Source organism: Nerophis lumbriciformis, linkage group LG34 (genome assembly GCF_033978685.3).
Source record: "Nerophis lumbriciformis linkage group LG34, RoL_Nlum_v2.1, whole genome shotgun sequence".
Classification (NCBI taxonomy): domain Eukaryota; kingdom Metazoa; phylum Chordata; class Actinopteri; order Syngnathiformes; family Syngnathidae; genus Nerophis; species Nerophis lumbriciformis.
Genome location: NC_084581.2, coordinates 11,645,001 through 11,658,566, shown reverse-complemented (window position 1 = coordinate 11,658,566; position 13,566 = coordinate 11,645,001). Strand labels below are relative to the sequence as shown.

The window sequence follows — 13,566 nt, the reverse complement described above, 5'->3', positions numbered from 1 at the left end:
TCTCCAAGACGTTATCAACAACCATGTTGCTACAAAAAAAAAACAAAGGAAAATCCTTTTTACCTTGTGTCTGTGATTTTTTGTGGCTTTTTTTTTTAATAGTCTAGGAGTTTCAGATTTGTAAACGGCGATCCTTCATCCGTGTGTGTCCCAGTTGTGCCTTCTCCTCAGGGATATTTTTCCCAAAAAAACCAGCCTGGTTTAATCAGAGTTAAAATTTTGCTGCGATAGAATCCCCCTTCACTGATTAAATTCTTCAAGTGCTTGATAAACTCCTCCGCTGCAGCTTTGTCGGAGCCAGCAGCCACGTAGTGAACGCCAACTCCCCGTCTTAAACTTTTCCAACCACCTACAGTTCGCCCTAAATTGTTCTTCTGTGCTGGCTCAGCACTTTTGGATATCAAGTCACCATATAAATGGCGAGCCTTTTCGCACATGATAGCCTCGGAAATGCTATTACCTGCTGGCTGCTTCTCATTTATCCACACGAGGAACAGCTTTTCAACTTGGTTTTGCGCTTTCTCTCTGTCCTTGCTAAGATATTCAACCCCCTTGGCAAAGTCAGCAACCATATAAATGTCCTTTTTTTATAATGGTTGCAATTGTGGAATTAGTTTCTTCCATATTTGCAAGCCAATCTGTGTGCCATTGGCGGTGCCGCCATCTACTCTTCGCATATATGTAAATAATGTGACATGAGGCCCCGCCTCTTTAAAATGGCCGTGTGTGCCGGAAGTAATGTCATCAAAATGACAGCACCCAATAGGGCTTCCAGCGACAGACAAAATGAATAAATAAATGAATGAAGCACTTGTACGTAGAAACATTGTCCAACAGAGACATATTTGGCTAGATCTAACAAATAGAGGCGTTCGTAAATCGAGGTTCCACTAACTCCCATTTCGGCTGAATCTTTTCATGGGGCGACCATGATGAAATGACACTTTGATTGAATGTAAAGTAGTCAGTGTAAATCCTCAAAATAAATCAACACAGTCTGTCTGTGCTTTGATGCATTTTTAAAAAAGTAAATCAAGTTCCCAGTAAGTCCATCATCCCTGAGATGAATAATAAAGGTGTTCAATCGAACATGGCCGTGTCCTGGATTCTCCACGCGAGCCACTTACAGCCCTGAATGACGGACGTCTCTAACAGCAGGCCCACGCCGATGGCTGACAACGCCAGACGCCTTCTGCAGTTGAGAATCACTAAGGAGAGAGGACAGAGAATTAAAGACACTTCCTGTCGATCGAGCACGCCCTGGTGCAGGTGCACTTGCTGACCTCTGACAGCTTGACTGTTGGAGGTGAGCACAAAGAGCTTGATGAATCCTAGGCAGAGCGGCGAGAAGTCATGCTCCCAAATGACGACAGGGACGAGGAGGACCTTGCCGTAGCAGGACAGGAGAAGCGCTCGCAGGAGTACGCCAAGCTCCACGTCGGGACCCTTAAGGCAACCTGGCACCGCCCAGAGGAAACACAACACGCCGCCGCAGAACGCTGACAGCTCTGCATGGCGAAGCACAATAAATACTTCAGCTAAAGTCTACTTCTATCCGTTTCGATTGTCTTACCCAGTGCTGCTAAGGCAACCATGCCGTAGAATTCCCATTCCTTAGTGTACCTGATAATGTCAGCGGGGTCGCCGCTTGGCTCCGAACTGTGCAGCAAGGACCACCTGAGGTAGGCCTCGCACAGCACGCAGAACATGCACAGCTTCCAGTGGATCTAGAATAAGGAATAGTTCATGAATTGATTATTAATGATAGTCCACATTTGTGGTTAATGGGAAACTTTTTCCCTTGCATGACTGCTTTTGGCTACTTACATCCATGCTTGTGTTAAACAGAATGTGTCTGAACGCCTGCGTCTTGCACAAGATGGCATCAATCAATATGATAACTGGATCATATTCTATATATTTGTCCACTGGCTTCTGACATGACGCCTAAGGTAGAGAAATAACAGCTCAAAGACATAGATGTTTCCTATGGTTATGCAGTCTATACGTCATTAAGACACTTTGATTTTGGACACATATAGCAGAGCTTGAAATTGCATGTCTATGTAAAGTTAGAACATTTGGAGACGTCAGACCATTTAGTTTAGTTTATTATTCTTCGGTCAATGGTCAACAAAATAAACAAACAGTTGTACATTCATAGATTGAAAATCAAAATGTTGCAGACCGAAAGGGTTTAGGCTGAAGTTGAACACTTATTGCGCCTAACCCTATAAACAATGTCAAGTACAAGATGAACTTCCGAAAATTATGAAATGTCTTTTGTACAACATATTATAAATACACATTATACACAATATGAACACTGTTCAATTATATAAACAGTATATATATATATATATATATAAAGACCAGTATCGGATCGATACCAAAATGTACAGTATCGCCCACCCCTAGTGAGTGAGCAACTTCATTTGGTTAGCTGGGATAGCTAGCGTCATTAACACACAAAGCTTACTCCAAATCTACAGGTATAAAAATGTAACTCACACATAACGTTATCTTCAGTATGCCGTTACTGTAATCTCTGTGCAGCTCAGTCGCCTTTTCGTTGCATTCTATGCACCTGAAGTCAGCCTGCCCCATTTTACAGCTAGCATGCTACACCGGAAGTAAATATTGTGCCTTTGATATAATTTACCTCCAAAATTAAAGCATTAACATTGGGGAAAAAAACGATCTAATTTTGTCATGTCAAATGTAGAGTGACGGTCTGTGATGAAATATGATGTTTTTGCTAAATTATGATGAAAGTTAAAACACAATTAAACCTTTCATTAAACATGTAACAAATACTTTTGAAATAACCGCAACGGAAACGCTGTGATAAGTTCTGCACCACGTGATCAATGAAAGTGGGTTGCTGGGAAATGTAGTTGATCAGTGCCACTTCCTGGTCGCAGGGCTGCGGAGGGGAGGGGCGTGCTGCAACGCCTCTGCGCGGCGTCACTCATGACATCCAGCCCAACATGGCCCCTGCCAGCCGGGCTGTTGTTGTGATTGCGCTCTCACTGCTCCGTTGCCCGTGTTCGCCGGTCTTCGCCACCGAGTTCTTCTCCACGCTGACGCTGTACAACAACGAACTCCACAAGCAGGGATGCAGCTCGCTGTCCGAATGGGAAGAGTACGCGGCGGACTGCGGTAAGAGTCTCGCTGGTCTTCCGCCACGTCTTCCCCGATTCAACCGTTACTAGCTAACCCACTGGCGTGCTAACGTCGCGAAGCTCATGACAACACATGCTTTGACAGCTCGCAGGCAACTCTCTTTAATGTGTTGCTGAGACTAGTTGTTAAGGATGCTCTGAATGTAATGAAAACAATTGCATGGACATGTCACGGCTACAAGTGTCAGGCAGCTTAACCCCCTGGATGGGGCGGGGGTGTCAATGCCACACTTCATTCAGAAAACTCATTCGAGCTCGCTTTGCTACATAAACAGAAAGCGATTTCGATTGTCTTGTAACAAAAAAAAGCTACACGTTGCTTAGTAATTTAAGGCTGTCACACAGACGGAATGAACCGGTTTTACAAGTTGCTCATCACCCGACTGACTTTTGGTATGACATCATGGCATGGTGTTTCCGACAAGTTACATTTTAATAGCACGTTTGTAAAAGTTCACGTTTGAAGAGATGCAAGAGAACAAGCTTCTGTTTCCAGTAAAAGTGAACCCTTGTTGCTGGTCTTTTTGAATACAAAACCCCAAACCAGTGAAGTTGGCACGTTGTGTAAATCGTAAATAAAAACAGAATACAATGATTTGCAAATCCTTTTCAACTTATATTCAATTGAATAGACTGCAAAGACAAGATATTTAATATTCGAACTGAGAAACTTATTTTTCTTTGCAAATAGTCATTAACTTAGAATACAACACATTGCAAAAAAGTTGGCACAGGGGCATTTTTACCACTGTGTTACATGACCTTTCCTTTTAACAACACTCAGTAAACGTTTGGGAAATGAGGAGACCAATTTTTGAAGCTTTTCAAGTGGAATTTTTTCCCATTCTTGCTTGATGTACAGCTTAAGTTGTTCAACAGTCTTGTGGTATTTTAGGCTTCATAATGCGCCACACATTTTCAATGGGAGACAGGTCTGGCAGGCCAGTCTAGTACTCACACTCTTTTACTATGATGCCATGCTTGTTCTTATGCTTTCTGAGCTCACTATGGTCACCGCTCGCTGTACATATCCTACCAAGTGAGACCTACACTGTTACAATGTTCATTTCTCAGATGATACAATTGTTGATGACTGAAGTATGCAGATAGCAGCCCAACCTACCCCCCCGCCCCCTGTCCCAACCCCCTCCACATCCCACCCCCCGGATTGTAAATAATGTAAATAATTCAATGTATATACTCTGATGATTAACTTGTGTGATGACTGTATTATGCTGATAGTATATATTTGTACCATTAATTGATTAACGAGGACCCCGACTTAAACAAGTTGAAAAACGTATTCATTTGTTACCATTTAGTGGTCAATTGTACGGAATATGTACTGTACTGTGCAATCTACTAATACAAGTTTCAATCAATCAATCAATGTTGTAACACATGGCTTGGCATTGTCTTGCTGCAATAAGCAGGGGCGTCCATAATAACGTTGCTTGGATGGCAACATACAGGTATGTTGCTCTAAATCCTGTATGTATCTTTCAGCATTAATGTTGCCTTCACAGATGTTTAGGTCACCCATGCCTTGGTCACTAATACACCCCCATACCATCACAGATGCTGTTTTTTAAACTTTGCGCCTATAACAATCCTGATGGTTCTTTTCCTCTTTGGTCCGGAGGACACGACATCCACAGTTTCCAAAAACAATTTGAAATGTGAACTTGTCGGGCCCAGCGAAGTCGGCAGCGTTTCTGGGTGTTGTTGATATATGGCTTTGGCTTTGCATAGTAGAGTTTTAACTTGCACTTATAGATGTAGCGACAAACTGTAGTTACTGACAGTAGTTTTCTGAAGTGTTCCTGAGTCCATGTGGTGATATCCTCTACACACTGATGTCGTTTTTTGATACAGTAAGGGATCGAAGGTCCGTAATATTATCGCTTACGTGCAGTGATTTCTCCAGATTCCCTGAACCTTTTGATGATATTACGGACTGTAGATGGTGATTTCCCTAAATTCCTTTCATTAGCTCGTTGAGAAATGGTTTTCTTAAACTGTTTGACAATTTGCTCACGCATTTGTTCACAAAGCGGTGACCCTCGCCCCGTCCTTGTTTTTGAATGACTGAGCATTTCATGGAAGCTGCTCTTATACCCAATCATGGCAACCACCTGTTCCCAATTAGCCTGTTCACCTGTGGGATGTTACAAATAAGTGTTTGATGAGCATTCCTCAACTTTCTCATTCTGTTTTGCCATTTGTGCCAGCTTTTTCGAAACATGTTGCAGGCATGAAATTCCAAATCAGCGAATATTAGTAAAAAATAACAAAGTTTTCCAGTTCGAACGATAAGTACCTTGTCTTTTCAGTCTATTCAATTAAATATAGGTTGAAAAGGATTTGCAAATCATTGTATTTTGTTTTTATTTACGATTTACAGAACGTGCCAACTTCACTGGTTTTGGGGTTTGTACATGCAGGAGTTTGACAAAACTCTTTACTATTTTGTTTATTTTTTTAGATTTTGGGCTGAACTTCCCCTTTTTAATAAGAGGAATATTATTTTCCTGCACTGTATGAATGGTCACAGTGCCATCGTTCAGCCTGAATCAAATAAATTGTAGGTTGAAAAAGTTTGGCCCCCCACTGTTCTTCTGCAGCTGCGTCTGAGGTAGCGGTTGGACTGTGGGAGGTTGCGGGCTGCAACTAAGGATTATTTTGATAGTCAATTATTCAACGATTATCTTAAGGAATAGTGGACTAATTGAATAATAAAGCGTATACATATTTAATGGCTGTAATTTTCCCCTCAAATTCTAAATGCAGCGTAAGTTTTTTTTTTTAGACGTGCTTACTAACAACAAAGATGACTAGCTTATTCATAAATATTACTTATACTGTAACTGTGCTGCTCATTCAGCTGTTACAAAAATTAAAATGACTAATGAAATGTTGTCCATTTAAAAAAAAAAAGAAAAAGAAAAGTGCTAAAAAAACAACTAACCTTGTTTTTGTATTAAAATCAGTTAAAATGAAAACAAAAAACAAAATCTAGCTTCTTCAAAAAGAAAATCATTTTGTGATGTTTAAAAAGCTGGACACTGGTATATTGATTATTGATTAACTCTTGGCAGTTTTAGCACTCTAATAGACTCAGTGTGTAGAGTTCTATATCTGATTAATTCTTAAAATGTTGGTCTTTTTAATAGATTGTATGTTTAATCTTAAGATACGTAGCTTCATGGTAGGTCGACAATCTTCAGACAATACAAGGGAATTGTTTAATGTTATTTACTATGCTAGAAGTCTCCCATATCCCACAGCAGAATGTACTGTTGATGCGGAGAAGGCATTCGACCGCATAAACTGGTCATTTATGTTTTGCACATTACGTAAATTTGGATTTGAAGATCATTTTATACAATGGATTAAGATGCTTTATACAAGGACCATGGCATCAGTCAAAACCAATAATCATATTTCAGAACCTCTTTCATTAAAAAGAAGAGTAAAACAGGGATGTCCTGCATCTGGATAATTATTTAATTTGGTTATTGCACCCTTTGCTGCAAAAATAAGAAGTGAAAATATTATTCATGGTATAAAAATTGTCTCTCAGTATAATAAGCTATCGACGTATTGTGACAACATAATTCTATACCTGTCACATGTTAACTCCTCTCTTCACTATATCAATAATGTCATCACTGAATATGGCTGTTTATCAGGATATAAAGTTAATTGGGACAAATGTGAAATATTACCACTTAATAAACACTGCAAGAAATCACAAGTTCAGAACTCCAAAATTAAATGGAAAGAGGCAGAAATTATATACAGTATCTAGGACTACATATTACACCAAACCTTTATACAAGCAGAGATCTAACTCTTAAACATTTAAAAAATAAGATAGAATCCAAAATGGAACGCTGGTCACGTCTCCAAAAATCCCTTTGGGGTCGGGTGAACATACCGGTAGTAAAAATGAGTATACTGCCAGCAGTTAATTATATACTGAAAATGATGCCTGTCCTAATTAATAAAAGTTGGTTTAAGAAAAATACATATCACATTTTATATGGTGTGGAAAGAAGGCCAGATGTTCATACTTAAGGTTGTCTTGTGCACAAGATAAAGGAGGACTACAATTACCAAACTTCTTACATTATTATATCTCCTTCGGTTGTGAAAAAGCAAGCCACTTATTTCATTCTTCTGCAGATAAGGACTGGATCAACATAGAAAAAAATATGTTAATGAATTTGGACATTGATGTGGGGAGTTTATATTATATAAAAAAAATACCTAATGAATTGAGGCAGAGCCCAATAGAAGCCACCTTTAACATTCTAAAACTGTGTCAGAAAATACTAGGAATCAACCCTATGACATCTGTAAATCAACCGCTTTGATACAATCCTAATATCATAATTAATAAACATGTGGTTAAATGGACAACATGGAAAGACAGAGTTATTACTAAACCTCATCTTATTATTACCGTAATAAAAACTCTTTTAAACCGTTCAATGATTTAGTTGATCAATATAATGTACCCAGAAATAATTTTTTTAATTTTATCTCTTTAAAACACGCTATAAATAATTGCATATCCTCTGAAAGTATGTCTTTAAATAGCCATGAACTGGAAGATGCACTTTTTAATCAAGGTACAATTAAGAAATTAATTAAACTATTTTATGGAATAATAAATGAACACCACACTAGAAATGCAAATGATGCATGTGTTCAGAAATGGATGATGGACTTAAACATTTTAGATAAAAGAGACATATCATGGAATGATATTTGGGAAAATGCCAATAAGCCCTTTCGAAGCATTAAAGATAAGCTGACTCAATTTAAGATATTGAATAGATTGTATTTTACATCTTCTCAGCTGTTTAAAATTGGTGTAGTAGATAGCAAGTTATGTATGAAGTGTCGGGCATCCGAGGCAACTCTTGTTCATTTATTGTGGGAATGTCAGAGAATAAAAGAGTTATGGTTGAAAACAACAAAAGAAGCAATCACATTCCTTAATATAAACATCCCAATGACACTGCAAACTTGTATTCTTGGGGATCTCCATCAATTTAGCAACGTGTCATCAAAGAGTAAAAATGCACCTCTTTCAATATGCATAATAACAAAAAGGGTAATATTTAAAAAATAAATAGATGTTGATAGTCCAACTCATTCTGACTGGTACACACAAGCTATGGAGATTATATCAGTAGAAAAAACTGCATTTAGTTTAGATAATAATGAGTCATATATTGGAATATGGGATCCATTATTTAAATTTGTTTGAACTATTAAATGAACCAAAATATGACTTATTATATCTTTGTGGAAAGTATTGGACACAGTGTGTTGTCAGGCTTGTGAGATGCGATGCAGGTGTAAGCCACTGTGACACTGTTGTTCATTTTTAATATTTTTATTTTTATTTTTTTATTAATGTTTTTAATGATGATGTCAATGAGGGATTTTTAATCACTGCTATTTTGAAATTGTTACTGGTGTTGATGCTGTTGTTGATGGTGTTCATTTTTGTTTCGCTACTTTTGGATTGTTCTGTGTCGTGTTTGTGTGTCCTCAATTGCTCTCAATTGCTCTGTTTGTTGCTATTCTGGGTGTTGCTGGGTCGGGTTTGGTTTTGGGGTTGGATTGCATTGTTGTGGTGTTTTTGTGTGTTGTTTTGTTGAATTGATTAATACATTTGTGTAGAATTCTATATTTGATTAATTTTTAAAATGTTGACTATTTAATAGATTGTATGTTTAATCTTAAGATACCTTGGCATTGGTGTGTGCATGCGTTGCCTTTGCTAAAGTATCTTTTTTACGGCATTGCAAATCGACGCTGCGGCTGCTTTCAAACGTACTTGAATTGATTAGACAATGTTTAGCTGGCTGACTTTGGTTAAAATGATAGTTAAAGTTGTTTTTCACACAAATTTGTCTCAATCTTGTTAGTTAGCTAGCAAAGTAGAACCTAACAGTACTTTTACTGATGCTGCGTCCGCATCCTCCCTCCAAATGTCTGACATCATGTCTCCTCTTTAAATGCTCGCGTATCATAGATGTACTGCCATAAAAACATAGTCCGCTTTGCAAAGTGAGTTAGGTATTCATGTTTTAAACAAGAATAAGAGGAAATACCGTCACACTTTATGTGTTTTCACTGACAATATTTTTGAGAGTGACCCACTTGTGGCCGGAAAAACACGAGTGATGATGTAGCGACTATAGTCGACAAATATAATTGTTGCGGACAAATTTTATTGTGGACAATGTCGACTAATCATTGCAGCCCTAGTGAGAGGTAGGAGTGCGTCTAAATGTGAGACGTGCAGTTGGAGATGGGCAAGATTCGGGCAGGAGTTGTAGGGGATGGGATTGATATTGCTCCGGATTGTGGTGAGACAGACGGAGCATTTTCGGGGCTGAAGAGGGTGACTGTGATATGACTGCACCAAGATAGCTATCGCCAGAGCAGAAACCGCAGACGAAGCCTACGTGACCCTGTAGGTATCGGATCAGACTGGTGCAGTTCCTGTGGTGCTCTCGCTGACAGGACGTGCAGGCCGTGGGAGTGAAATCCCAGCGAATCATCTTTGAGCACCACTGCACCAGACACAAATGGGTTCCAGGTTGCGTTCGACATCGATTGTTGTTAAGTATTGAGGACTTCAGCTGCATCAAAGTCTTTTTAGTCGAGATGATGTCTGTTTTTGTCTGGTTCTTTGATGTTTTTTACTTATATGTATATACAGTATGTATGTATGTATGTATGTATGTATGTACAGTACAGGCCAAAAGTTTGGACACACCTTCTCATTCAATGCGTTTTCTTTATTTTCATGACTATTTACATTGTTGATTGTCACTGAAGCCATCAAAACTATGAATGAACACGTGGAGTTATGTACTTAACAAAAAAAGGTGAAATAACTGAAAACAAGTTTTATATTCTAGTTTATTCAAAATAGCCACCCTTTGCTCTGAATACTGCTTTGCACACTCTTGGCATTCTCTCGATGAGCTTCAAGCACACCTGTGAAGTGAAAACCATTTCAGGTGACTACCTGTTGAAGCTCATTGAGAGCAAAGGGTGGCTCTGATTAGTAAATTTGACCGGCAACAAGAACCAGACTCCTGCTCCGATTGTACAGGGACCGAAATGGCCCGTAATAACGGACCCTGGAGCACCCCCCAAAGGACACTGAGGGACATGATCAAATACCTTTTCCAAATCCACAAAACACATGTGTACTGGTTGAGCAAACACCCTGGCAAGAGTATATATCTGGTCCTGTGTTCCACGACCACGACGAAAACTGCATTTTTCCTAATGAATGGCCAGATAATGTTCTCCAGCACCCTGGAATAGACTTTTCCCGTGAGGCTGAGGAGTGTTATCCCTCTATAAATGCTAATCCAGAGATACCTCCCCAGACTTCATGCTATGTTGAGAAGAGACGTGTCAGCCACGAGAGTCCAATAACATCCAGAGCCTTGAGGTATTAGGGGAAAATCTTGTCCTCTCCTGGGGCCTTGCCACTGGGCAGAGTTTTGGTGAAGAACATGTCAGCATTTGTGATCTCAGACTCTGCCGACTCCACAGAGTGTGTGTCTGTAGGATTGAGGAGTTCCTCAAGGTATTCCTTCCATCGCCTACCTATATCCCCAGTAGTGGTCAGCAGGTTTCCGCCCCTACTATACAAAGTGTGGACAGGGCACTGCTTCCCCCTCCGGATGTGTTTGATGGTTTGTCAGAATCTTTTTTAAGGCCGACCAAAAATCCTGCTCCAAGATCTACCCGAACTCCTCCCACGCGTGAGTTTTTGCTTCCGCCACCACCGAGACCGCGGCTCGCTTGGCCTGTCGGTACCTGCCAGCTGCTTCGGGTGTGCCACAAGGTCTCCTTCTTCAGCTTGAAGGCCCCCTTCGTCCACCATCGAAATTGGGGGTTGCCACCACAACTGGTACCAACTGCCTTGCAACCACAGCCCTGATCTGAAGCAGCAGCAATGGAGGCACGGAACACAGCCCATTCAGACTTAATGTCCCCCATCTTCCTCGGAATGCAGTAGAAGCTCTGCCGGATGAATGAGTTTATGATCTGGCGAACGGGAGCCTCTGCCAAACATTCCCAGCATACCCTCACTAAATGTTTGGATCCGTCAAATCTGTCCGGCATCCTCCCCCGCCACCTGATCCAACTTACCAGGTGGTGATCAGTTGACAGCTCAGGCCCTCTCTTCACCCGAATGTCCAAGACATGCGGTTGTATATCTGATGATAGGACTAAAAAGTCGATCATCGACTTGCGACCGAGTGTGCCCTGGTGCCACCTGCACTTGTGGGCACACCTATGCTTAAAAATGGTGTTTGCTATTGACAAACTGTGGCTAGCACAGAAGTCTAAAACAGAATGCCACTCTAAATCAGATAGGGGAGGCCGTTCCTCCGAACCACGCCCCTCCATCTTTCGCTGTTGCTATCAACTTGAGCGTTGAAGTCACCCAGTAGAACAACAGAGCCCCCCGGGGGAACGCCTTGCAGCACTCCCTTCAGGGTCCCCAAGAACGCTGGGTACTCCGAACTGCCTTTTGGGGTATAGGTGCAAACCACAGTCAGAGCCCGTCCCCCGACTTAAAGGCGAAGGGAAATAACCCTCTCTTTCACTGGGGATGACTCGTACACGCAGATGCTCGGCCGGGAAGCTAATAATAAACCCACACCTGCTGGCCGACAGTTCCACGTCCCTCTTTTGGGCTGGGCCCGGCCGGGCTGCGTGGATGAAGTCCCGGCCACCAGGCACTCGCTGATTAGCCCCTGCCCTGGGCTTGGCTCCAAGGTGGGGCCCCGGTATCTCTCGCCCAGGCGAGGTGCGGTTCCTGGATCGTCCTTTTTTCATGGAGTCTTCCAAATCGCTTATAGTCTAACCCATCACCTTGGACCACTTTGCCTTGGGAAACCCTACCAGGGGCATGTAGCCCCCGACAACATAGCTCCTTGGATCATTTGGGTCCTCAAACTACTCAACCACGCTAAGGTGGCCATTCATGGGGAAGGTGTGTTGTAATTTAGTAATTCCACCCTTATCAACAGTTGCCACTTCTACTAGCCTCTTTAGAATTTATTGTCATTTGATTTCAATAAAGCTGTAAACCAAAACTGGTCATGTGGACTCTTCCCATGCAGATAAATGCATATGTCTCCTTTCAGAGTCGTCCGTTCTGCAGTTGGACGATCCAGACTGCGAAGAGGGAAGCAACCCACCCTGCGAGTCAGTTTTCTCGCTGAATGCTGAAAAGATTATTGTGAGTAAACACATGATTATTATGTTTGTTGTGCACATTGTCAGAATGTGTGTATTTTCAGCTTTTTGTTGAAATTTAAGGAGTAACCTAAAGTGCACTAGAACCTTGGGAGGTGATCTTCTCTAAACGTTTGAAAGCACATGTCCAACTGTTCAATGTTTCAGTAATTTTAGTTCTTCTTTAACAAGCAGCTGAATGGCAAAATTCACGAATCCATGAATTGATTAACACATTTATGGTGATAATTCATTCATATTATATATTTTTCACGTTGACACATTTACATTTTGTTCACTTCCTGTGTAAAATAAAGAGAACGCTATCAATAAATAATGTTGTTACAGTTTGAGTAAAAAAAAAAAAAAAAAAAGACTAATATATATTTACAGTTTCAGGGAAAAAGAAGAAATTGAAATTTTAGAAATTAGATTAAAATTAAATAAAAGTAATGCACTGGGCATTAATTGTTAGTGAAAAAATAAATATGTAGGGACATTAGGTATGAACAAGTAAAGCAAAGACCTTGAGAAAAATATTAATACTAAATAAATAAATACTAATGTAAAAAGTTATGACTGAATTTCACAATTCATGAGTAATTTGCGGATATTTGTCCAAATCCTTTAATTTTCTCCGGCTTTTTAAGTTGCATGCTTTCCTGCTGGTGTCAGCATTTGTTCCTTTTTGCTTGCTCCTTTGTCAGAGCAATGCCACCTTGTTTTTTGTTGGTGGACTTCATGATGATGACAGGTGCGGTGTTATTCCAGCCAGACATTGGGATGCATGTATTCATGTTGTTGACATCCACTCCTATGATTGCAGAAATGAAGGTTAAATTGGGGACGGCATGGCGCAGTTGGGAGAGTGGCCGTGCCAGCAACCTGAGGGTTCCTGGTTCAATCCCCACCTTCTACCAACCTTGTCATGTCCGTTGTGTCCTTGAGCAAGACACTTCACCCTTGCCCCTGATGGGTCGTGATTAGGGCCTTGCGTGGCAGCTCCCGCCCTCAATGTGTGACTGTATGTGTGAATTGGTGAATGTGTGTGGAGATAGTGTCAAAGCGCTTTGAGTACCTTGAA

The 13,566-nt window shown here is 40.7% G+C and overlaps 2 protein-coding genes across 5 annotated transcripts in view; one reads left to right on the top strand and one right to left on the bottom strand.

Annotated features, from left to right (window-relative positions):
* Nucleotides 1–1,061: 1,061 nt before the first annotated feature.
* Nucleotides 1,062–2,639, bottom strand: arv1 (ARV1 homolog, fatty acid homeostasis modulator). 2 transcript variants are annotated; one of them, XM_061929232.2, is made up of 5 exons: nucleotides 2,512–2,639; nucleotides 1,828–1,947; nucleotides 1,574–1,727; nucleotides 1,284–1,508; nucleotides 1,062–1,208 (listed from the first exon to the last, which is right to left on the bottom strand). In XM_061929232.2, the coding sequence occupies exons 1-5, from the start codon at nucleotides 2,605–2,607 to the stop codon at nucleotides 1,081–1,083; spliced, it is 723 nt and encodes a 240-aa protein (XP_061785216.1). In that variant the 5' UTR covers nucleotides 2,608–2,639; the 3' UTR covers nucleotides 1,062–1,080. The 2 variants fall into 2 exon arrangements, with proteins under 2 accessions (XP_061785216.1, XP_061785217.1); XM_061929233.2 differs by lacking the exon at nucleotides 1,828–1,947 and having other exon boundaries at nucleotides 2,512–2,617.
* Nucleotides 2,640–2,940: 301 nt separating this feature from the next.
* ttc13 (tetratricopeptide repeat domain 13) overlaps nucleotides 2,941–13,566 on the top strand; it is a 22,624-nt gene continuing 11,998 nt past the window's right edge. Inside the window, exons 1-2 of one of the 3 annotated variants that reach the window (XM_061929971.1) lie at nucleotides 2,941–3,162; nucleotides 12,392–12,486. In XM_061929971.1, coding sequence (XP_061785955.1) covers nucleotides 2,991–3,162; nucleotides 12,392–12,486 — 267 coding nt within the window. In that variant the 5' untranslated portion in view covers nucleotides 2,941–2,990. Of the gene's footprint in view, nucleotides 3,163–12,391; nucleotides 12,487–13,566 lie in introns of those variants that run through there. The other 2 variants (XM_061929970.1, XM_061929972.1) reach the window with 2 other exon arrangements.

Bases quoted from the DNA above. Each gene is read 5' to 3' on its own strand.
- arv1 (XM_061929232.2), bottom strand. From the start codon at position 2,607: ATGGGGCAGGCTGACTTCAGGTGCATAGAATGCAACGAAAAGGCGACT. The intron at 1,509-1,573 runs GTAAGACAATCG...TTCGCCATGCAG, and splicing joins GGTTGCCTTAGCAGCACTGG to AGCTGTCAGCGTTCTGCGGC. The intron at 1,209-1,283 runs GTCAGCAAGTGC...CTCTCTCCTTAG, and splicing joins CAACAGTCAAGCTGTCAGAG to TGATTCTCAACTGCAGAAGG.